Here is a 24,472-nt window from a genome sequence, read left to right as displayed (position 1 = left end):
CAGACAGGCTTCTTGCTGGAAGGGGGAGAGAGAGAGCAGGAGCGAGCTGCAGGTGCAGAGGCCAGCGGGAATGCAGGTTCCTTCTGTGCTGCCTTGCCGGCCATGATGCAGTGGCACACCCTGGAAGGAAATGGAGGCTGAGGACGCAGGGGAAGAGCAGTGGGGCCAGCACAGGAGACGGCTAGATAGCCCAACCGCCCTGAGCCATTTTGGGAATGGCAGCATATAAATCAAATCAAATCAAATCGATGATGATGATGATGTGCAAACAAGAAATAATCATCATCATCATCATCATCATCATCATCATCATCATCATCATATAATAATTATTATAATTATTAACCGGGCCAGCATGGGAGGCGGGGAGGTGTCAGCACCAGCTCCAGCCCAGGGGGGGAGGTTTGGCAAAGGATGCTGGTGGCTCATGGGAGGAGAGCTGGTCTTGTGGTAGCAAGCATGCCTTGTTCCCATTTGCTAAGCAGGGTCCACCCTGGTTTGTTTTGGAATGGGAGACTACATGTGTGAGCACTGCAAGATATTCCCCTTAGAGGGGATGGGGCCACTCTGGGAAGAGCCTGGGCATGCTTGCATGCAGAAGGTTCCAAGCTCTGGGAAGAGCAGAAGGTTTCAAGTTCCCTCCTTGGCTCCTCCAAGATAGGGCTGAGAGAGAGACTCCTGCTTGCAGCCTTGGAGAAGCTGCTGCCAGTATGGGAAGACAATACTGAGCTAAATGGACCAGTGGTCTGACTCAGTAGAAGTCTGGCTCAGTGCTGTCGACTCCTCAGTGCTGTCGACTCAGCTGCTGTCGACTGGCAGCAGCTTTTCCAAGATTCCATGCAGGAATCTTTCCCAGCCCTACCTGCTGCCAGGGGTAAAACTTGGGACCTTCTGCCTGCAAAGCAGATGCTCTCCCACTGAACTATGGGCCCCTCCCCTGAGGGCAGGGGCGAGCAAAACCTGGCCCTCCAGCTGTTGCTGAACTACAACTCCCAACTGCAACTGCAGCTGGGGATTATGGGGGTTGTAGTTCAGCAACTGCTGGTGAGCCAAGATGGCCTCTAAGGGGAATCCCTTACAGCAGACAGCACTCACATGCAGTCACCCATCAAATGCAAACCAAGGCAAACCCTGCTTAGCAAAGGGGGCACGTCATGCTTGCTACGGCACAGCTGGCTCTAAAGCCCCTAGAGGGAGGACATCATGCCTCCAAATCCCAGAGCCTTCCCAGCTTGTCCATGGGACCACTTGTCTCACTTTAGTAGCTCATGCCTCACCCAGGAGGGGCTGTAGTTCAGTGGCAGTGCACATACTTTGCACGCAGAAGGTCCCAGGTTCAATACCTGGTACCTCCTGGGAGCTATCCACATATGGCTTCATGCTGCGGGGTAAAGGTTGAGCGAAGCCCCTTCGAATCCCACTCGCGGCATTGAGGAAAGCAGCCCCTCCCCTCGACTCTCGGGTTTCGTTTTGATGCAAGTTCCCATAGCAGGCCTCTGTGTTTTCCTTCTAGTCAATGGGGGTGGGGGTAGATTTCTAAAGAGCTTTATCTGCATTTCTAAAGAGAGTATCCCTCTTATCATGTTAATGATTCTACCTTGGTGCCTCTCCCCATCTGCTCCTGCGTTTTCAGGAAAAGTTGCTTAAAAACAGCATTTTAAAAAACTGGAAATACATTGAGATAATGTATTTATTATCTCAATGCAGAATCCTGGAATGCGGAAGCCCCATTTGTGTGTGGAGTGCTTCCAAGGATCTTGAATGGACTTTGGGGTAAGTTTGGCTGGTGTGTGAATGCACACACTCTCTTCCGGAGGAGATTCAGGCTAACAGCCCTGTTTGTAAAGCCTCCAGGTGAGGTTGGGAAAGACCCCTGCCTGAAACCCTGCAGAGTCAGTGTACGCATTCTGAGGCTGCCAGGCAACACAGACAATCCTGAGCTGCATGACCCAATGGTCTGATTCAGTAGGAGGCTCCTTCATATGCTCAAAATGAAAGCAGGTGAAAGCCCCCACCCAACACAATGCATTTGCCAGCTTCAGACTCACCCCAGGCTGACCACAGGCCAGGATCCTGCTGCTAATGCCACCCACATCTGGGACCATAACCTCCCTCCCTTCTCCAATACGGGCACTCTCTCACAGCAGCAACCACAAACCAGTGGGTTTTAAAAGGAGCCACAATCTTCCCCGAGAAATACACAATGGGAGGCAGGGTGATGGCGGTGGAGAGGAAATCAGACAGGAAACACGGCTGCCCTCTGCAAGCGGCACCCTCATCAGGTTGGCATCAATTCCTGACAATTCTGAGCTGACATCTCCCTTGCAGCGTTGACGGTTAGTAATCCAATGGACGAGTGCCTCGGCAATAGCAGTAATTTACCGACAGGATTGGGGAGAGATTTCCTATCATTATCTTGTATTCCCTGAGGAGAAGATGATATTCTGTAAAGCTGTTGCTTTCTTTGCCCACACAGCAAAACGCTCTCGATCTCTCTCTCTCTCTCTGCACTGTACTCTTCTGACAGTTTCCCTCAAACTACACATTACTTTAAGCTAGTAATTGAGGCTAGCATGCATCAGAGATGGGGCTGTACTATAGCTCAGTGCTAAAGCATCTTCTTTGTATACAGAAGGTCCCAGCATCCATCGCTGACAGCATCTCCAGGTAGGGTTGGGAAGGACCCATGCCTGAAACCTTGCAGAGTCACTGACAGTCACTACAGTAGATGCAGTGTAAGGCAACTTCCTCTGTTCCTGAGTTAAGTGTTTTTTTCGGCAATGGCACCAATAAGAGACTTTCCCTCAGGGCAAATAGCAGCCTAGGTGGGATCCGAATCAGGATCATGGCTGAGACTAGAGGGTTAAAGAGCCCCTTCCCCACCACCCACTGAAGTCCAGATCCACCAAGGCTCTCAATTCAGCTGCTATTTACTGAATTAATTAAAACGTCCGCATTCTAACCCCAAACATATGACCCGCCAGTCATCTGAACTCAAAGAACTCTGGTTGCATTTAACTATGGTTTGCTCACAAAACAGGATCTGGAACCAGTGTTTTATCTGGGTTTGTCTGAACAAACCCTACTTTAAAAGAAGGCACCGCTCCCAAAGTCTGAATGATGTGTAAAGCTGTGTTTTGGGGATAAGGCTCAGTGGAAGAACATCATGCAGAAGGTCCAGGTTGGGGTGAGAACGACCCCTGCCTGGAATCTTGCTGATGCCAGTCCGTGAAGATAATACTGAGCTAGATGCACCTGTGGTATAAGGCGGTCTCCTATGAAACCAGACCTTTTCTACTATGGCTTATGCACATGGCACAGGGACATAGGAACACCTGCACACCTCCCCATTGTCACCACAGGCTCCAGTTCCTAGAAAAATCTTCCCCAGTGCCAGAAACGGCAAATTCTGCATGCAGCTGGCCGCACCAGGAGTGCCTTCCTCACCACTGCAACAGGCAGTGGTTTGTTGGGATCTGAGTGCCTGATACACAGGCCTGCTGCCCAGACACCAGTTTATCACTTCAGTAAGAACTAGGTCTTAGCCTTTCGGAAGGGAGGGTTTGTGGCATAGGAATATAGGAAGCTGCCTTCTACTGAGTCAGACCATTAGTCCATTGAGCTCAGTATTGTCTACACAGACTGGCAGCGGCTTCTCCAAGGTTGCAGGCAGGAATCTCTTTCACCCCTATCTTGGAGATGCTTCCAGGGAGGGAACTTGGAACCTTCTGCTCTTCCCAGAGCAGCATATCCCCTAAGGGGAGTATCTTACAGTCCTCACAGGTTGTCTCCCATTCAAATGCAACCAGGGCAGACCCTGCTTAGCAAAGGGGACAATCCATGCTTGCTTCCACAAGACCATCAAGACCAGCTCTCCTCACCTGTCCACTCTCAGGGATGGGCCCATAGCTCAGTGCTAGAGCATCTGCTTGGCATAGAGAAAGCCCCAGGTTCAATCTCCGACAGCATCTCCAGGGACCTTTACGCACAGCAGGTTTTACCACGAGTTTGAGTGGATTTTTTTTTTAACCCCAGATATAAATCAGGCAACAGCAGGGAAATGGCTTGACTAGCAAGCCAAAGGTTACCAGTTCGAATCCCCACTGGTCTGTTTCACAGACAATGGGAAATGCCTATATCGGGCAGCAGCGATATAGGAAGATGCTGAAAGGCGTCATCTCAAACTGCGTGGGAGGAGGCAATGGTCAACCCCTCCTGTATTCTACCAAAGACAACCACGGGGCTCTGTGGTTTCCAGGAGTCGACACGGACTCAACGGCACAACTTTACTTTAGTTCTATTTTAGCCACTTAATGGTGCAGCAGGGAAAAGATTTGGCTAGCAAGCCAGAGGTGGCCGGTTCAAATCCCCATTGGTATGTTTCCCAGACTATATTGGGCAGCAGCGATATAGGAAAATGACGAAAGGCATCACCTCATACTGTGTGGGAGACAGCAATGGTAAACCCCTTCTCTAGTCTACCAAAGACAACCACAGGGCTCTGTGGGCACCAGGAGTCGAAACCAACTCGACGGCACATTTCACCTTACACTCTTGACGTGCAGTGAAAAACCTAAATTGTGTATGAACTGCTCCCTGATAACTCCCAAAGGGACATTGAGAGGAGATGCAATTTAAAGGGCTTCAAAAGCCCCATGTGAAAAGCTTCCTGGTTGGGCTGGGAAAGTCTCCTGCCTGAAACCTTGGAGAGCTACTGCCAGTCAGGGTAGACAATACTCAGCTAGATGGACCTATGGTCTGACTCAGTATAAGGCAGCTTCCAATGTTTCTAATTTAAGAGAGCGCCTTCTTTGTCATGAACACTGCTGCCAATTAAAATCATCTGAGGAGGTCTGGTTATGGTTGCCACCGGCTTGTTTGGGACCGGGCCCTCTCTATGGCTGCCCCCAGGGCTCTAGAATGCACTCCCTGTTAAAAATCAGAATTTCGCCATCTTCTATTGCTTTTAAAAAGACCCTCAACATACACCTGTTTTATCAGGCTTTTAATTGAAATCAGTTTTAAATTGTTTAATTGTTTTTATCCCATGAATTGTTTTAACCTTTTATTCTCTAAAATTGTTTTAATTGTTTTTACGCTGTTTGGTTGGTTGTAATTTGAAATATGATAGATAGATAGATAGATAGATAGATAGATAGATAGATAGATAGATAGATTCCTTCTTTGGTGAGCAAAGAGCAGGGGTAGGGGGACCATTATCTGACCCAATACACCCGAACCAGGTCTTGGTCTGATTCAGCAATGCCATGCTTTCTCTCTTTTGGTTTTTTTTTTTTTAGGTTCTTCATAGGTTGCATCTTGATCAGACTGAAATGCCTTTATGAGACCTCCATGCCATGGTCTTCTGAAGAAAAGAAAAAAAGATTTCTTGGCAGAGGAAACAATGAAGTAAAAGAATATAAGTTTTAATGAGCTACTGGAAAAGCTAAAATGGAGTTTCATGTAGGATAGAACTAACACAATCTTAACAGCAATCAAGCAGCAAACATCTGATAGCACAGCAGCATCCATTTCAGAAGGGAAATGTTAATTAGGCTTCACTGTAAGAACAACAGACTTCTGAGACCACTGGGACGGGGGAGGGGGACACCAAAGCAGATCTAGCTCCCGCTGAAATTAATTAGTAGAGCAAGGCACTGTATCTCAGTAGCAAATGCCTTGTGTTTGCATTAGGGATGTGCACGAAGCACTTCCTCTGGTTCTGCACTGAACTGGTTAGGATGAGGTCCGAACTGGTTTGGCGCCCCGAGGAGAGGAACAGGGAGCGGCATCTTTTTTAAAAAAGAGTGCAGGCCCTTATCTGCTGGTTGCTGCATGCAGCTTCCTGCTGTGGTGGTGCTTGTTTCAAGAACCCACACATGGCACCAAAATGCACATGGTGTCCGCGCATGCGCGGGCAGCATTTGTGTGGCCAGCAACACCATGCTGACTATGCATATGGATCCTGTGCATGCTCAGGTGTCATGTGCATCCCAGTGCCACACACGGGTTCTTGGGACAAGCGCCGCCACTGCAGGAAGCTGTATGTGGTGGCGGAGAACAGGTAAGGGCCTGCTCTCCTTTTTTAAAAAAGATCCTGCTCCCTGCTCCCCGCTCCCCTCCCCACAGCACCGAACCGGTGCATGAACCTTGGTTCGTGCACATCCCTAGTTTGCATCGGCCTATGTGAAACACCATACAAAAGGTAAGAAGAGCATTAACTAGGAAAAGAAAAACCGTTTGATTGATTGGCCATTAGGCTTTGTAAATCACTCAACAAATACACAGAATCATGAAATACACAGAAGCATATGGCTATATCCATTTGCACTTCCACATTCTGCAGCCCAACAATCAAAACTCTGTGCTCAGAATGATGGTAACTGGGGAAACAGAATTATATTACTCAGGAAAATGATACGGCCGTACTTTTAAAACGAACCAGTATTTTAATGCATGGGCTTTTGTGGCTTATAACCCACTTCTGCAGATGTAGGATGAAAGCAAGAATGGTCAGTTACAGGAAAGTCATGGCAAACGTTCCATAGAGCTCGTTAACATGACAAGAGCTGCTTGGGTAAGAGAGGGTTTACCCAAGCAGCCCATGTCCTCTGGGAGACCAGGAGGCCTCCTGATGCAGCTGCGGCAGACCCGCAGAGCCCAGATCCGCTACCCAGGAGAAATGCAAGGTAGGAGGGGAAAGGAGTCCATCCTACCTCACTTTTTGGTAACCGGCACCACCGGGAGCGGTGGCCATAGAGTTTTGAGTGCAGCGTGGCCAGGGAGAGGAGCCCTGCTGCACTGGCAAGAGATGCCACTGCTAGGGCTGCCAACATTCTTTTGCTCAAATAAGGGATACAAGTCGGGGGAGGTGTCTCGGGGCCGGGCCTTTCAGACAAGCCAAGTGCAACACAGAGGATTCTCTGCCCAGGCTGCCGCCGCCGTTGCCACCACTGCCACTGGTCCGAGCTGTGCCGTCCCACTCTCTCCAGCGGGGACTCAGGGGAACAACACCAGCCCAGCGGGGCCTTGTGGTGGCGGAGGAGGAGGGGGGCAGCAAAGGGGGCAGATCTTGCACTGGACTAGGACTTATATTGTACATGTTTTTTAAACTTATAATTAGATTTGTATTTGTATATTCCCTTTTCAGTCTTATTGTGCAGTTTTTTAAATGGTCTTATATTGTTTTTAAATGTTTTGTAAACCACCTTGAGATTATTTTAATGAAAGGCGATATAAAAAAATTAACAAATGAATGAATAAATGAATAAATAAATAAGCTGCCACCTTACTTTTTAAAATAAATAAAGTAAATAATGACCATTTTAAAAGCCCCATCCCCCTATCTTTATTTTAACCAAAGACATTCCTCCCCGCCAGCCCACACTGTACCTTAAATTTTCTCAAAGATTAGTTAGTGCTGAAGTGTGCACACAACTGAGATGCTGCTGGTTCTGCTGTAGGAGCCAACAGGAGCTGGCATACAGGCTTCTGGGCAAGCCTGCTCCACCTACCCATCAAAAAGCTGATTGTTGGGTGGGCAGGGGACGGGCGGAGCAGCTTAGCCTGCAAGCAAGCAGGGAAAGAGCCATGGGCAGTGGAGCTCACGCTGGCTTTTTTTAACCCCCCCCCCCCCAAGCAAGTCCACCAATATCAGCCAGTGGCATTTCTGGGTGCTTTCCAGACTAGCTGCTGGAACAGCAGCAAATGCCAGCATTTGGGCAAGTCACATTCGGGATGTAAACAGCAGGGGGAGCAGTCTTGCAGCAACTAACAACCTGAAAAAACAGCAACTTTTTCACTCCGGATGTACAACATCTTTGCTGTACATCGCAGCTATTAAATTTGCAACAAGGCACTGGAAATGTGAACAGCACCCTGCTGTCCCCCTAAGGACTGCAGTGGCAAGATGCAGGAAGTGTGGAAGCACACTTCCGAGATACGTCCTGACCCCAATGTAGGGTCCAGTCTGGAAAGCACCCTGGAGAGCTGGAAAGTAAGGTACTGTGCTGTACCCCATTAATTTCTGCTTCCCTCCCACGCTTGTTTGCAATTTTTGGCCATTTTTGTGTGCAAGAGCCTAACCCTCAGATTCCCATAGAGTTAAAGTTTCATTATTCACGGTTTCCGTATTCGCAATTGTAGGTGAGAATGGAACCCTTGTGAATAACAAGGGCCTCCTGAATTCCCAGTAAGTGGCGGGTGTGTGTGTGTGTGTGTGTAACAGATGGTACACAAATGTCCTAGCTGGAGAACAGAGTTGGCAGGAAGGGCGGGACAAGGAAACAGCAGGGAGGTGCTGCTGCTAGGGAAGGTGTGGCAGTTGCACAGGGATATTTAGGGCAATACATGATGGTTCTGAGAAGAGGTGCTTGGCAGGGACAGTTCTGAAATTCCCAAGAGGAAAGAGGCTGTGTGACCTGAGAGGGTTGCCAACATTTCATTACCAGAATGAGGGACACAGGTTTGTGGGGAGTGGCGGGGGGCGGGGGAGAGGCTGGGCGGTGTATGCAGTGCGGTAATCAAGAGCCTGAGTATCATTGACGTCTATGTAATTGAATTATACGCTATTGAATAAATGAGGGACAAATGAGGGACCAATGCTGACCCTATAGGGATCAACATTTCATCCCTGAAATGAGGGACATCCTGCATAATGAGGGACAGTTGGCAACCCTACCTGAGCACAAGAAGGCAAAGAACACAGGTGATCATGGAACCCCCTTTCCTCCCTGACTGAAGCACCCAGAGAACAAGCGGTGGGCCCTAAACACTGAGAAGGAGAGAGCTAGAACAGCACCTCAGACAAGTTCCACGATGACCTGGAAAGCCCACACACGACCAATACCAGTTGCAAGGAGCAACAGCAGGAAAGCGGGCATGCCCTCACCCCCTGCCTGTGGGTTTCTCAGAGGCATCTGGTGGGCCACTGTGGGAAACAGGATCCTGGACTAGACAGGCCTTGGGCCCACTGTTCCTTCTAAGGTGTGTGCATGTGTGCACGCTCACAAGTTTTCTGATGTCCGCTCAATTCATTTTCGATCCTGCTCAGGTTGAATCAGGAAGGCCCCACTCTGAATGCCTGTGGGCACACACTGCCTTGATACTGCCGGCCAGAACAAAACTCATTCTGCACAGAGATGGGAAAAAAATTAGAGGGACCACTGCTTGAGCCTGATCCAGCAGGGCTGTTCTTACGTTCTTAATTTTTCAAATCCTCATTTTTAACGTGATCTTCTTGCACTAGTGCAACTTTGTTCATTACTCAAGAGCTTTGTTAATCAGGATGTCAGCCATGGTTTTCTTCTCATACATAATTTATGCAAATTTAATTGATTACTCAACTAGATTTCTTTAATCAAGTGTTTTCCCTCCTATAAATAAAAGTACATAACTCACTTTAAAAAAAAAAAGTTTAAGAAGGCAGGCAGTCTAGCAATCTTCCGGATCCACAAGGGAAGTAGGAAGCCACAGCCTAATCCAAGGTCTGGTTTAGCAATATGATGACATAAGTTGTGAAGCCAGGTTCACACAGCAGTTTATAAATGCTGCCTCTGAAAAGACTAGTGTCTGTCTTCAGCTGGGATCAGAACAAATATGAAGAGTCTCCATAAATCATGCGTTCAGGGACCTGATCCCCATTACAATCATTGCTAGCTCACAAAGACAACCAGAATAGGAAAAGAAGAAAGAAGCCATTGTAACTTGTGAGCCTTATAGATGCTTTGTTGTTTTTTTAAAATCACTTTGACTTGATATAGAATAAGTGAAAAAGATGACACAGGAAATGAATACAAATCCTGTAATCTGAACGTCACAAAAAGCCAAAAGGCAAAACTGTGTAATACATAAGTACAGTGGCCTTTAATCAGGACAAAATCAGATTTAATAAAGGCTTTTAAAAAGCTAGCTACCATTGATTTTATCTGCAATTCTACTTTTAAATTTACCATTTTAACCATGTTCTGTAATGGATTGTCTTCATATGTTTTTATTGCTAGCCATCCTTTTAGTACTTAAGGGTGGGATGTATCAATCAATCAATCAACCAACCAACCAACCAATCAATAAGAGGACAACAAAAATCAACTAAAAATAAATATTAACACGCTTCCCAAGATCAAAACTGCTTTGTTTTCAACTACCTCCTATAGCAAATGCAAGCAATTCAATGGTTAAAACATACATTTGATTTTTCTACTCTGAACATTTGTAGAATGTACATTTGATTTTTACTACTGGAATATCTCCTGCTTGCACAGCATTCAGAGTTCGAACACAACACAAAAGGTGAAAGGCTGAACTGAGCAACCTGGTGTCATGGAACAAAAATCCTCTTGATTACTTTTGTACCAAACGATAGCCTGATACTGACATTATGCTGTATAAGTGTACAGATGTCTGTACACTCGTACATGTGTTCTGTAAATGATTGTAACTCTGTTCATTTTAAAAGTGAACCTGGATACAGGTCCTTCAAATGCAGGGTACAGATTGGAAGTGTATTTCTGTACCTGCGTTCAACATAACATGTGAATGAGTGTTCCTGTATATAGAGCTTCACCTCTGTACACTGTACATTCATTGTACAAGTGTTGAGCATAACATGCGAATGGGGCTTATAAAAGTACAAGAAGTCCCCAACTTACGAATAGGTTGTGTTCCAAAAGTTCATTTGTAAGTCAGATGTTCGGAACACATATGTTCCCAAGAGTGATAACTTGTTTGTATGTGCGAGTTGCTGCTTCTAAGTTGGGGACTTCCTTCACGTAATATGTTGTGGAGTTTTGTTTGTAACCACTAGTGTTTGTAAGTCATATGTTTGTAACTCTGGGAGTGCCTGCACTTGTGAACTCTTTAAGGTGAGGTCCTCTCTGTTGCACTTCCTGTAAGTAATGAGGTACTTCCTGTTTTGATGGCTGCTCACTCACTGGAGTGCTGTGTTGAAGAGCAGAGATGTATTAAATGTTATTTATCATCTGAACCCCAGTCGCTGTTGCTGTGTCACAGAATCAAGCTACTGGGACCAAACTTCATGCCACCTTAAACCTGTCTTTATACAATGAGCTTAATGTGGAAGTGGCCTGCAAGGGGTCCTTTTAGCTTTAAAAATAGCTCCCCACCCTGGTCCAGGACAGGAGCACAGCACACTGTGAACAGAGGCTTAGCACTCCCCCCAGTTCCATTTTCACCCTGAAACCACCACCACCCATGCCCCAACACAGCACTTTGCTCCAAAAAGCGATGTCTGGTCCACTTCCCCATAAAACCACCTTGTAAATGTTGGAAGTGAAGGACTCTGTGCTGTCTCATGTCTCAGTGACAGAGGGGGACAGATTTGTGAGTCAGAGGGCTAGAGAGGTCAAGACATTGGTCATCCCTTCTCTACTGCTCTGGCACTATTCCTTTGATATGTAGATTACTACTCTCGAGGACTTCCTTCTTTCCTGCCACTTCCTCTTCCCTTTCTTCTCCCTTGCAACACCCATATTCCTCTCTCCCTGCACCATGTGTGCAGACATGCAGAAACCATGCCTCTGCATCCAGCTAGCTAGCTAGATTAGAGATCCCATCTCTCCACTTTACTATCTAGAATGGAGTTCACCAATAAAGACTCCTTATATTGATTTGAAACTATGAATTGGCTCCAAGTTTCTTTTACTCTCAGCATACACGCATGCCTGGGCAGACTCCACTGTGTCTTGCCTCTGTGCACTCTGCTGTAATAGAAGGGTATCTCTTACCAGAGAGAATTCCCAACAGTAAAGATGAGTTCAATGTGGCCATCTTATTAAAGTATGTTGACACCTGTGTCTAATGAAGCCTTAGCCCAGGGATTTTCAACCAGGAATACTTGAGCCCTTGGGGCCTTGTAGTAGGTACAGAGAATCCTTCCACTTGCATGCTACACCACTGGCTTCCTCTCCAGGAGGGTTGAGGGAGGAGTGTCAGGCAGCATCCTTCCCTCCAACTCCCCACATGACTGGCTTAGACAGTGCTCTGGCTCAGCCCACCCCGCCTTCATCCTGATTGACAGACTGGGCATTGAGGGAAATGCTGGCTGATGCTCAGCGTTGACATTGGCCTCGCTGCTGAGCCTGTCAGTCAGGCTGAGGGAGAGGTGGTGTCGTAAATCTGTCAGGCTAGCCAGACAGAGCGTAAAACAGGCAGCCAGAAGTATAACAGCAAAGTCTTACAGAAAGAAATTCTCCAAACCAGGGCCAGTCCGAGTCAATCCAATCAATCCAACAGAGTCCAAAGTGAAATCCACAGGCAAGGTCAACAAAGTCCAGGATCCAAACACAGTCAAGGCAATACACAAACACAGCCGATTAGCTCACAGGAAATTGACATTGCTATCAGCAGGGTAGCTGTGGTACAGACATCTTAAATAGGCTGACCCCTGGTGCTGTTAATCAAGAGTTTCTGAGTCAGCAGCTTTGCCTGTTGTTCTACGCATGCAGCTCCTTAACTCTTGCTGTCTCTTGGACCAACGCCTCTCCACAGCTGAGACCGGTCGCGCCTCCTCCACAAGAGCTGCCTCACCCGGCTGTAATTCATCTTTGACTCCCCGTGCATCGGACCCACTCTCCTTTGCAACTTCTGGTCCTTGCCCTCCCTCCTCTGCTGTCAGCTCCGTCCCCTCCTGCAACTCCTCCTCAGAGTCTTCCAGCATGCCCATGACAGGTGGGCTGAGCCTGAGCACTGACTCAGCCAGTATTGGGGGGGGGGAGGAAGAGGCGGGGTCAGGTTAGGGGAGAGGTATGCTATGGATCCAGTGGTGCCCTTACCCCTGGACTTTGGGGCCGAAGTCCAGGGCCTCCACACCCCCTGGGGGCCCCAAATCTCATTAGTCTGTCCTGGGTAGTGTGGTCACCACTGGGCTGGCCCGTACTGTGCTGGGCGGCCAAGTGTGATTCTAACCTGTGCTGGGTGCTTTACAGATGGGGGAGTAAGGAAAGAAATATGTGGGATGGGAATATGTTAAGTTGAGTGTTGAAATGTTTCTGCTAATGCATATTTGCATAAATACACCTGCTTTATAGTAAATTCCTGTGAGTTCAATTGCTGTTTGTGCCCTCAAGAGTCCATGTTTTGTGTCACAGGTGTGTGTATGGGGAGGATGCCTAAAATTTGCAGGGGGAGGGCCTCCAACCGGGGCGGGAGCAGGTTTCCAAAGGCTTTTAGGTCCAGGCTCCAACATTACCTAAGTGCATCTCTGTACGGATCCTCACCCATGAGGCTGCGAAGGTGGAATGTAGAGTTAGGTGTTTGCAGGGTTGCCTGATTCCAGGGCAGATTCACTTCGCTTGTATTTTATTTCTCACCCATTTTGGCAGTTCATGCTTAATGCACTGCAATCAGTCTTTCTCCTTCCTCCCTGCAGCTTCTTGTGAAAATCCATCAGAATGCAGCAATGCTTTTACAGGTTAGACAAAAACACTGTAGGGCTCCAGCAGAGAACAAAATGTAGCATTGCAACCCACTGGGACCGTTTACCTGCCAAGATACTGCCAGGCTGAATTAAGTGTGCCTGAAGCAGAAATGCAGCCTTGGCTATCTCAGTCGCTGCATTTTTGCCCAAATACGGAATGAGTCTCAGTTACCTTAAATAAAATTACCCCAGCCATCAGTAAACATATTTGGTGCCCTCAGCATTGCTTTATAAAAAGAATCCACTTTGCTGCTTGAGGCAGATGCTGTTTCAGCCACAGAAAAAAAACTGGGGGTAAAAGGCAAGCCAGAGAGCCAGGCAAACTAAATGCCAGATGCATACCTGTGGGGACTTCTGTGCCTTTAAGACTTCCATAGAAGGGCAAATGCCACTAGGTATGGCTTTTCTCATTACAACACTCCATGTTGATACGGAAAACTCGACTCAGTGAAATTCTGCTTTCCTATACAACTCCTCTTTCTCGCTTCTTTAAAGATACAAAGACAGTTTCTCAAGCAGGGGTGTAGCAGGGTTGGAATGGGCCCTGGGATAAAATGAGAATATGGGCCCCTGTCCTTGCCACCTACCACCTCCTTCTTTAGAGATAACAGGAGGGGGAAAGTGAAGACCAAACTGGCCCAGGGACATTTCTCCCTCGCCCCGGTTCAAATATAGCTGCACCCATGTTCTCAAGCTCTGGACCTAGAAACCCTAAGGGGCAACGGAGCCCAAGTGAAGATTAGTCATATTCATGGAGGATAGGTCTATCGGCCAGCTCTTCATTGCAACAGCTATATGGAATGTCTATTTTCAAAGACAGTGGCTGACATATTGCACAACATTTTGTGTGTGCCTTGTAATCACTGTGGAAGCTTCAAATAGCTGGCAATAAACTCACATCCGAAAAAGTTCTAGGAAAGGGCACTCCCTACCTGACTCTACCCGGGAGAGTCACTGACAGTTGCTGTGGACAGGATCCAGCAAGCGGGACCAGTGACCTGACAGTTGCATGATGTGTATGGGGTTATTTATTTATTTATTTATTTATTACATTTATATCCCACTCTTCCTCCAAGGAGCCCAGAGCAGTGTACTACATACTTCAGTTTCTCCTCACAACAACCCTGTGAAGTAGGTTAGGCTGAGAGAGAAGTGACTGGCCCAGAGTCACCCAGCTAGTATCATGGCTGAAGGGGGATTTGAACTCGGGTCTCCCCGGTCCTAGTCCAGCACTCTAACCACTATACCACGCTGGTATACTTAATTAATGTATTACTTAATTAAAATATTTATATCCTACGGTGCAATACTGCTCAGGGTGGATCCTCCAAAGCTATGTTTCACATGCTCTGTTGACCCAGAGGAGGCAGGCTGAATGGGTACCTGTGGCGGCCAGGTCTGTAGCCAGCCTCAAAATTGTGGGGGTGGGATTGCAGAAGTCAGGGGAGGCAGGTTATAAAATGTTCAGTAAAAACAGTCAGTGAGGCTGGGCAGAAAAGAGATTTTTTTTGGTGTGGCAGGAACACACCATGCCACCAGCTGGCTACGGGTCTGGTGGGGGCAGCAACCACTGTGAGGTTGCCCTCGCATCTCTTCCCCTTTGTGGCCCAGGCTTTGCTCCTAATCCCTGCCCAGCTCCCAGGGTTTTTTGAATCAAGTTAGCTGACAAGTGTAGCCCCTAATAACCCTTCTTCTTCCCACTGGCTTTTAAACCACTCCCAGAGTCTGGGACAAAGAGGGTGATTTAACCTTTGGCCGTTCTGTCTTGATCACAGCCTGAACAGTGTAGTTCTAGTTTAGGCTTCTCTGGTTTCCCTTGATCTTAAGCCAGTTACAATAGAGGCCAGCAATTTGGGTATTTACAGCACAGTACACAAGAAATCACACTCTGCTGTCCAGATGGAATTAACTCCCCCGCTGTTCACCGGCAGGGCAGTGTAAATTGCAATGCCATGTGAGGACCTTTTATCTGATTCTATAGCATACAGCGTGTCAAACCAAAGGAATAGCAGGTCTTAAATGTCACCTTACCCCTGGATCAAAACAGAGAGCACTAGAATATTTTCTCTGTGGCTGGAGCCAGATAATAGCTTTTCTGAGAGCTGAAAGTGATTGGAGAAAGACATTGCTTCTCACCATATGCATACACGCTGCATTGGTCAAACAATATTTAAAAAATGTTTACTGGACCTAACATGGGATAAGGCAGTATTTCTTGAAAACATTTTTAAAGTTGTCCCCCTTCCAAATTTATTCTAGTTCCCGATTCCAGTATCAATAATCTATTCCAGGGGTTGCCAACCTTTGGTCCCCAGAAGTTGTTGGACTACAACTCTCATCATCCCCACCCACAATAGCTTGGTGATGATGGGAGTTGTAGTTCAACAACATCTGAGGACCAAAGGTCGGGAACTCCTGATCTATTCCACATGCTGACGTGCAGAGAAGATTCTTATCCATAGTTACATGCCATGTGTGTACATGCACATAGTCACCGGGGTGTTATGTGATGAAAGATGGCCTAAACATACAAAAATAAATAAAATAATAGATAAATGTTGCTTCCCGATGCATGTGATGACCTGGGATTAAGCGTACTCATCCAACACTGGCATTGGACAAGGAATAAAACAGATGAGTCTGAACTGAACATTCTGGGTGAATTTTCGGCTTGAAATCTGGAAGGGGAGGATGTGAACGTTTTCCTGAAACAATCTTTGGTTTAATGGTGCCACCAGTTTTTGAGTGATACTGATGATGGCAGTAGCAGCACTGCTCATCTGGGGTGGCTGGCAGTCACCATTTCCCCGCAGAAGTCCTCTGGGAATTATACTACTTTTTTATGAGAGAGGATCGCTCTTTCACGCAGGGGCAAACAGGTTGGGGACACTTTACCTGGGCCTGGGGATCTAACTTGTGTCCCAAGCCCATTATTGTGATTAAAAAATTGAGGTACCAAAAAAATGAGGCTAAATTGTAAATCATGTTTGACGATACATATGAAAACTAATTTCCCTTTATCTACATGGGATGTCCACATCTTGTAAATCTTGTGAGATTAGTTAGAGTCCATTGGAAACAATGTGAAACGAGAACAGGCAACATTCTAAACAGCAAGTGGCTTGCTCAATCTGAGAGAGAGAGCGCACACGCAGGAAACTCTAGGAATTGTAGTTTGAGAGAGGATATGCTCTCCCAAGAACTACAAGTCCCAGAGATCCTGAGTTCCTGCTAGCGTGCCTGGTGCACAAGAAGGAGGAGTCAACAGTGTATGACGGTAGGATGGAGGTATTCTAATAATTAGGAGTACCGAGATCCTAAGGACAGTAGGAGTCTAGTCTAGCAACTAGGGATATGCAGAACGGTTAGCCGTCTGTACATTCTCACCACAAACCGGCCATTTTGAGTGTTCCAAGCTTGGAACAGAACACCCTTCAAATGAAGGGCCTGTCTCAGGCTCAGAACAGAACAAATCCATTTTGACTGGAACACTTGGAACGTTCTGAGCACCATTTTGGACTCCAAAATGGCACTCTTCTGGCATCTGCGCATGCACGGCAGCCATTTGTGTGGTCAGCACCATGGAAATGGCTGCTGCGCATGCGCAGAGGCCAGAAGAGTTAATTTTGGAGTTCAAAATGGCACTCGGAACGTTCCAAGTCAGAACGGGGTTGTTCTGTCATCTGACAGAACATTCTGGGGAGCTCAGCACAGAACGCAAAATCCATTCCATGCACATCCCCACTAGCAACCTTTCATGTTTTGTTAATTAGAGGTTTGTCCCTGTAGGGGTATCCTGTAGATGGGTGGGGCAGGGTGGAATCAGAAAAAAGGGGAGGCGAAGGAGAAGGAGAAAAAATGGAGTGGTTTCTGAATAAAGCTTTGTTAAACAAACATAAAATTGCTTTGGCTTTAAAAGGGAAGCAGCTATAAAATGCTGTCAATAGGATATTCAGCTCCCAGAACAGAGTTGAGCCAATAAATCAGGCATCGGGTCATAGGAACATAGGAAGCTGCCGTATAGTGAGTCAGACCATAGGTCCATCTAGTTCAGTATTGTCTAATGTCTACACAGACTGGCAGCGGCTTCTCCAAGGTTGCAGGAAGGAATCGCTCTCAGCCCTAACTTGGAGAAGCCAGGGAGGGAACTTGAAACCTTCTGCTCTTCCCAGAGCGGCGGCTCTGTCCCCTGAGGGGAATATCTTACAGTGTTTATACTTCTAGTCTCCCATTCATATGCAACCAGGGCAGACCCTGCTTAGCTAAGGGGGCAAGTCATGCTTGCTACCACAAGATCAGCTCTCCTCTCTTCTATGGTCTCCAGAGTCCATAGAAAACTGACACTGAATCCCAGAGATAAGAACAGTGTCTGAAGGCTATTTGTCACCATGAGTGTGCTATATGGCTGTGTCTGGCGAAACATGCAGCTCAGATGCAGTAAGGTGCAGTGACCCTCATTTAGGGTCTCCAGGAGTGGCCTGGGGTCTCTAGGAACTGGCATCAATATTCAGCTGAGGACTGAAAACAATCCTGGAGATTTTAAAGGCTTGATATTGTGTGGGGGCTGGGGGAATGGGGAAAATATCTCCAGGAATAGTTTCAGCCAGAACTGGCAACCCGATCCTCAGCACATACCCTTTAGACATTATGTTGTATATGCATTCAGATGTCTCTACACATATCCATGCTTTTGTGTGAATGACTGCACCTGCACTAGTTTGAAAAGTGAATGTGGTCATAGGTCCCCTGGAATACAGGTTACACATAGGAAGTATATTGTTGCACCTAAAGGTAAAGTGTGCCATCAAGTTGAGCCCCTGGTGGTGCAGTGGTAAAACTGCCGCCCTGTAACCAGAAGGTTACAAGTTCGATCCTGACCAAGGGCTCAAGGTTGACTCAGCCTTCCATCCTTCCGAGGTCGGTAAAATGAGTACCCAGAATGTTGGGGGCAATATGCTAAATCACTGTAAACCGCTTAGAGAGCTTCGGCTATAGAGCGGTATATAAATGTAAGTGCTATTGCTATTGCTATTGCTAAAGTGTGCCACCAAGTCGATTTCGACTCCTGCCGCCCAGAGAGTCCTGTGGTTTTCTTTTGGTAGAATACAGGAGGGGTTTACCATTGCCTCCTCCTGCGCAGTATGAGATGATGCCTTTCAGCATCTTCCTATATCGCTGCTGCCCGATATAGTACCAGCGGGGATTTGAACCGGCAACCTTCTGCTTCTTAGTCAAGCATTTCCCCACTGCGCCATTTTTGGAAGGGCAGTATAGAAATCGAATGAATGAATGAATGAATGTGGTGGCTGATTGTTACACCTACGTTCAGCATAACATGTGAATAAATGTACCTGCGTATACTGTACACAGATTGTATGAGTGTTGCGCATAATATGTGAATAGGGCCACTGTCTAGTTTTCTGATGATTTAGGGTTGCTAACTGTCCCTCATTACGCAGGATGTCCCTCATTCTAGGGATGAAACGTTGGTCCCTATAGGGACAACATTGGTCCCTCATTTGGTGGTAGGGCAAGGAGCTACTTATTTTGAGAAGTTTTTGTTTGAAAAGTGGTATAACTTGAAAATGTCCTAAATAACAACAATTATTCAATAGCATATAATTAAATTACATATACATCAATGATACTCAGACTCTTGATTACCACTGCATACACAACCTGGCCCCTGCCAGCCAGCCCCTCCACCCAAGCCAGCCCCCTAGGCCCCCCCAACTTGTGTCCCTCATTCTGGCAATGAAATGTTGGCAACCCTACTGATATTTCAAATGCCTGAGCTCAGTTACCTAGGAGTAATCACTGCCCCTTTAAGAGTTCAGCTTTTCACATTGTTTTCTGTCTTACATAAGCAGGAGAGGTGCACCCCCCAGAATTAGGAGGGCATCTCTCTTATTATTCATCGGCAAAGGAGAGGCATGTTTTTTTAAAAATCCCAGCCATGAGCAATGCAGGGAAAACTGCCACAGCAAAATTGCTGAGCATACTTTAAATTCCTGCTTCTTCTGTCCATCTGTTCCTTTTATCTGGGGAAATCACGCATGTAAGCCTAACCCAAGCTTCAGGACGCAGCTCTGTTTGATGGAATGGTGTGGTCAAAGTTTTCTGGAACAGGGCATTCTTTTGTAAAAGCTTTCACAGTGGAATTTTCCATGCCACAGGTAAAACTGTCCCTACTGTAGGGACCACCCCCATGGCTTGCAGCTTAGTTACAGCCCAGTGCTATTGGCTGCGGTGTGTAGGAGAAAGTGTTGTACATGTCCTTGCAACACTGCAGAGAAAACAGACAGCAATCCGATGCACTTTCTCAAGAGCAAGACCCATCGAAGCCAGTGCAACCTTTCCCCAAGAAAACACACACACAGTCAGGTTCCCGAAACCCAATGCTATGCATGTTTACTCGGAAACAAATCCTATTGAATAGGTACCAATGGAAACCTTTTCCCGAGGGCAAATAGCCATGGGGGAATGATCTGGATCAAGACCATGGTGGGGGCATAAGGTTAGAAAAATCCCCATGCTGTGGGTCCAATCTGCAAAGGGTCAATCCAGCTCTTCCATGTTCACAAGATTGCAGCCTTAGGGTATGATCCAGCCTCCGTTAAAAAGTGCTTAAGCTGCAATACTGTGCACAATTATTAGGGAGTAATTTCCTTTGAGCTAAAAGGGACGGGTCTTATTTGTGAGTATTGCACTGTACAGCTGCACACTTACTTGGGTGTAGGTCCCCTGTAATTCAGTAGAACTTGCTTTTGAGTAAACTATTAGCCTCATTCAGACATTATGTTGAACACTGGTACAATGAGTGTATGGTGTACACCAGGGCCGCTAAACTTCAGCCTTCCCGCAGATGTTGGCCTACATCTCTCATAATCCCTGGCTATTGGCTGCTGTGGCTGGGGATTATGGGAGCTGTAGTCCAAAAACAAATGGGGGGGACCTAAGTTGAGCAGGCCTGATGTACACAGCTACATAGGCACACTTATGCACACATTATGTTGAACACAGATACAGCAGTACATTCCTATCTGCACCATGTATTTGAAGGGCCAGTATCCAGGTTCACTTTTTAAATGAACACAGGTATAGCCATTCACACAAAAACATGTACAAGTGTACAGACATCTGTACACTTTACAACATACTGTCTGAATAGAGCTATTGAGCTACATATCACAGATGTACTATAGAGCTGGATCTGGCTCACAGGCCATCATGGGTGGATATAGTCATGCACTGTTCTCCTATATACTGAATGTCTTGTATGGGCCAAATGGTACTGGATATAGAGCTATTCCTTGCAATCTAGTTTCTTCATCCTTATTCCCTTGGTTGAAGTCTGTTGCTGTCTCATGTCCGGAAAGTTGGACTCTCTCCAGCATAGCTAGGTTGTTTGTAATCCAATTAACACAGCAAGATCTCACAGCCAACACTAAGAATGCCTTTTTTAGCCTCGATGTGGAAGCCAACCATTTTTAACATGAGTGCACTTCCTCATCAATCTTGTTCATTCTATTTACAGATGTGGGATTTAAAAAAAAAAAAAAGACGAGCTCTGTTTTAGAATGAGATGTGACAATCCCATCATCTCTGCTTAAACCTGGATGCCACTGCCTTAAAGATCACTTAACAAGCCTGATAATGTGTGATCTCACTATAATATCACCATTGTGATGGTCACTAGTACATTTGTCTGAGACGAATACATGGAGCCACCACAACCAGAAGTGCAAGTTACCTCCATTTTCAGAAACAATATAATTCTTGGCGCTGTCTCATGCTGTGCAGATTTCCTGTGACATTTGTCTGGTCACCTGGGCGCTTTCCAAATTAGCCACTCAACAGTGGCAAAATGCTTCTGTTCTGGCAAATCGCATTCAAAATGTAAATTTATTTATTTATTTGTTTATTTGAAACATTTGATATACCGCCCACTCCGAAGACTCTGGGCGGTGTACAAAAACATGTAAAATAAGAAAGCATTAAAATTACATTCTAAATAAAACTAAAGTAACTAATGGGGGGTGGGGGTGGTAGATACACCACAGGGTAAAAGCCTGGCAAAAAAGAAAATAGCAAAGTGCCCAGCAGGGGAAGCAGTCTTGTGAAAACTAACAACCTGAAAAAACAGCAACTTGTTTATGCCGGATATCTGACATTATAGTACTATATTGCAGTGATTAAATTCGAAACAAGGCATTGGAAATATGAGTGGCACCCTACTGTGAGCGTAGAGACTGTGGTGTCACAACACAGGAAGTGTGGAAGCACACTTCAGAGATTCGTCATGATTACACGCCATTGCAGGGTGTAATCTGGAAAGCACCCAGGATGCTAAGCTAGATGGTCTGAGCCAGCAAGGCAGTTTCTTATTATTATTATTTTATTATAATAGGAATGCTATTGTGTTGGGTCACATTAAAAATGCTTCTTCAGCTCTAACAACTAAAGATACCTTCTCAATAGGCCCTGATGGCTATAAGATGCATACTTAAAATTAGCATTAATAACTTTTGATGACTGATGGCTACTAGCTACTACACACATCCCATTCCCACATGCTCAGGAAGGAACTGGAAAGGAACAGTTTGGGTAATTTGAACATAGCCAGTGAAGACATTAGAATTCTTGGGTTTTGCAGTTGGCTGGCAAGAAACAAACCAGAAAGGCAGGAATGCTATGCAGTTGGCTTTTATACTGAACTGCTGCTTTACAGGTTAGAACTGCCAATCCAGGTCCATGCTTGCTCCACCATATTAAACTTGTAAATTGTAAGCCAACATATGTTACAGAAAACACCGTAAATGTCTCCAGCACTTCTCCGCCCATGAAAACCAAGTCTGTTAAAAGGCTGATCCTTAATCCTCCACCACTCAGAGAAGTGGAGACAGCAAATCATCACAATAACTAAATGTGATATACAGTTTGGATTTTGTTTGGATCCCTGAGATTAACATAATTTTATAAAGTCTAGGAATGAATCAAGTATGGAAATCTGGTCTGGGATCCTCCAAATCTGAGAACAACAACATAGGTCACTTCTATATGGCAATAAACTGCTGGCTCTTCAAAGCTTCCGTGCAAATTCCAAGTGCAGTTTTATTCCCCATACACACACTGCTGCAGGCTTCCACACTACCTCCTAGTGCCATTTTACACCCTGTAAACATGCCAAATAGGGACCTCATGCAATTTTTGCAGCTCCACCTTCTGGTCAGTTGTATTCCAAGAATAACCCACTCTTTCCCCAGTCACCACAAAGTGGTAAAAAGGGATGGATAATTCTTGAAATGCTAAAGCTGGCCAGCAGGTGGAGCTGCAAAAATCGTGAGAGGTCCCTGCTCAGTGCATTTACAAAGGGTAAATTTGTTCTTAAAAGTCGTGCAAAAACTAGCAGCAACGTGTGTACAGGAAACAAGGTTACGCATGGAACTTGCACAAAAGCTTTAAATATCCCTAACTTTATTTCCATATGAAAGTGACCATGGCCAAAATAGGTACATACCTTGTGCGAGTAATGTTGGTCCACAACCCTTGCCAATCCAAAGTCACCAATCTTTAATACCAAGTCCTCGGTGTTGATGAAGATGTTGGCAGGCTTTAAATCCCGGTGCAACACATTGGCTGAGTGGATGTACTTCAGGCCCCTAAGCAACTGATACATAAAGAGTTTGGCATGTTCCTCAGAGAGCGGTCCTTGCTCCAACAATCGAGCCAGATCTGTTTCCATATATTCCTGCACGACGTACACCATGTTGAATTTGAATAAGTCTCCTTGAAGGTCTGTTCCTTTAGGCCCCAAAACCTCATAGACCTTCACAATGTTGTCGTGGTCCAGTCGACGGATTATCTTGATCTCCCGGAAGGCATGCTTCATGCTCTGCGCATCATTGATGGTGATCTTCTTCACAGCCACCTTGCGGCAGCTTTTGCTGTCAACTGCCGACAGGACGAGGCCATTCACACCAAAGCCCAGGGGTCTGAAGTCGATAAAACGGCAACCGAGGTCATAACCATACATGCTGGCAATATAATCACACTTCTCCGCCATGATGAAGTCAACTCCTGCTTTGCCCCTATAATAAAATTTGCACAGTGGAGCAGAACCTTTAGTTCACAAAGGTGGTTTGAAAGAACACAGCTTATTGTTATCCATGAAAATCTGTGAGTTTCCTGGCTCTGAGTCCATTGTTACAAAGGAAAAGACTTTCAGATATTCAGAGAGATCTTATAAAAAAGAGAGGAGTCCAAATTTTCCACTGCACACGTCAACTCATTCAACCGGGGAAAGGGCCAAGAGAGTCAGAGATGAAAAATTACAATGGTTTTCCTAAAGTGCAATCAATCTTATGAAGGTTTTTGCTACAATATGCTGGTAAACTAATATGCTCACCAAGTTTTTAAAATTATCAAGTCTTTGACTTCTGGGAATGTGGCCCAATGAAACTTCAAATGTAGAAGGTGGTTAGCATTCCATTTCTTTAGGTAACTGAACATGGACCTTCGTTCACAAAGTATTTGGAAATCAGCATTTGTATTGGAAACCTTTATTCTCCAGAGGCGGATTCAGCATATTTTTCTGCATGAGACCAATAATTCCAGAAGGCTTTGGTGTGATTTCTACCACATATTCTTTAAAGGCAAGCCCAAGTTTTCATTTCATCATCAGAGAACATGCTGAATGCAAAAGTGTGTTTTTGACCAAATCTTCTTCCCCATCCACTGAGTTCAACAACACAAATGTCCACTCTCAATACCTTCCCATTTTCCACATCCTTTGTCTGTTGACATGATACATCATTTGATCTTCATAGTGTCTGACTACTGCTCACTTGTTATAGCCTCTCCTTCTGCAAGAAAAAGACATATTGAATTAATTTGATAATGTAATTTTTAATTTTTTTATCCTTTCTTCCTGAAGATTAACGCACCTGAATAAGATAGGAAATATCAACGATAACCTTTTGGAGAAACTCATTAGCTATCTTCAGTAAGAATATGCATAATTATTATACTCAACTC

General features: G+C 45.8%; 1 protein-coding gene across 3 annotated transcripts in view; it reads right to left on the bottom strand.

Annotated features, from left to right (window-relative positions):
* Positions 1–24,472, bottom strand: part of MAPK4 (mitogen-activated protein kinase 4) — a 131,706-nt gene that overhangs the window by 38,854 nt on the left and 68,380 nt on the right. For all 3 annotated transcript variants that reach the window (XM_053288441.1, XM_053288439.1, XM_053288442.1), the window contains one exon: positions 22,956–24,300. In XM_053288441.1, coding sequence (XP_053144416.1) covers positions 22,956–23,501 — 546 coding nt within the window. In that variant the 5' untranslated portion in view covers positions 23,502–24,300. The remainder of the gene's footprint in view (positions 1–22,955; positions 24,301–24,472) is intronic.

The sequence above is a fragment of the Hemicordylus capensis genome, chromosome 2, assembly GCF_027244095.1.
Source record: "Hemicordylus capensis ecotype Gifberg chromosome 2, rHemCap1.1.pri, whole genome shotgun sequence".
NCBI lineage: Eukaryota > Metazoa > Chordata > Lepidosauria > Squamata > Cordylidae > Hemicordylus > Hemicordylus capensis.
Note: the sequence above shows the minus strand (reverse complement) of the source record. Positions and strands in the feature narration are given on the sequence as shown.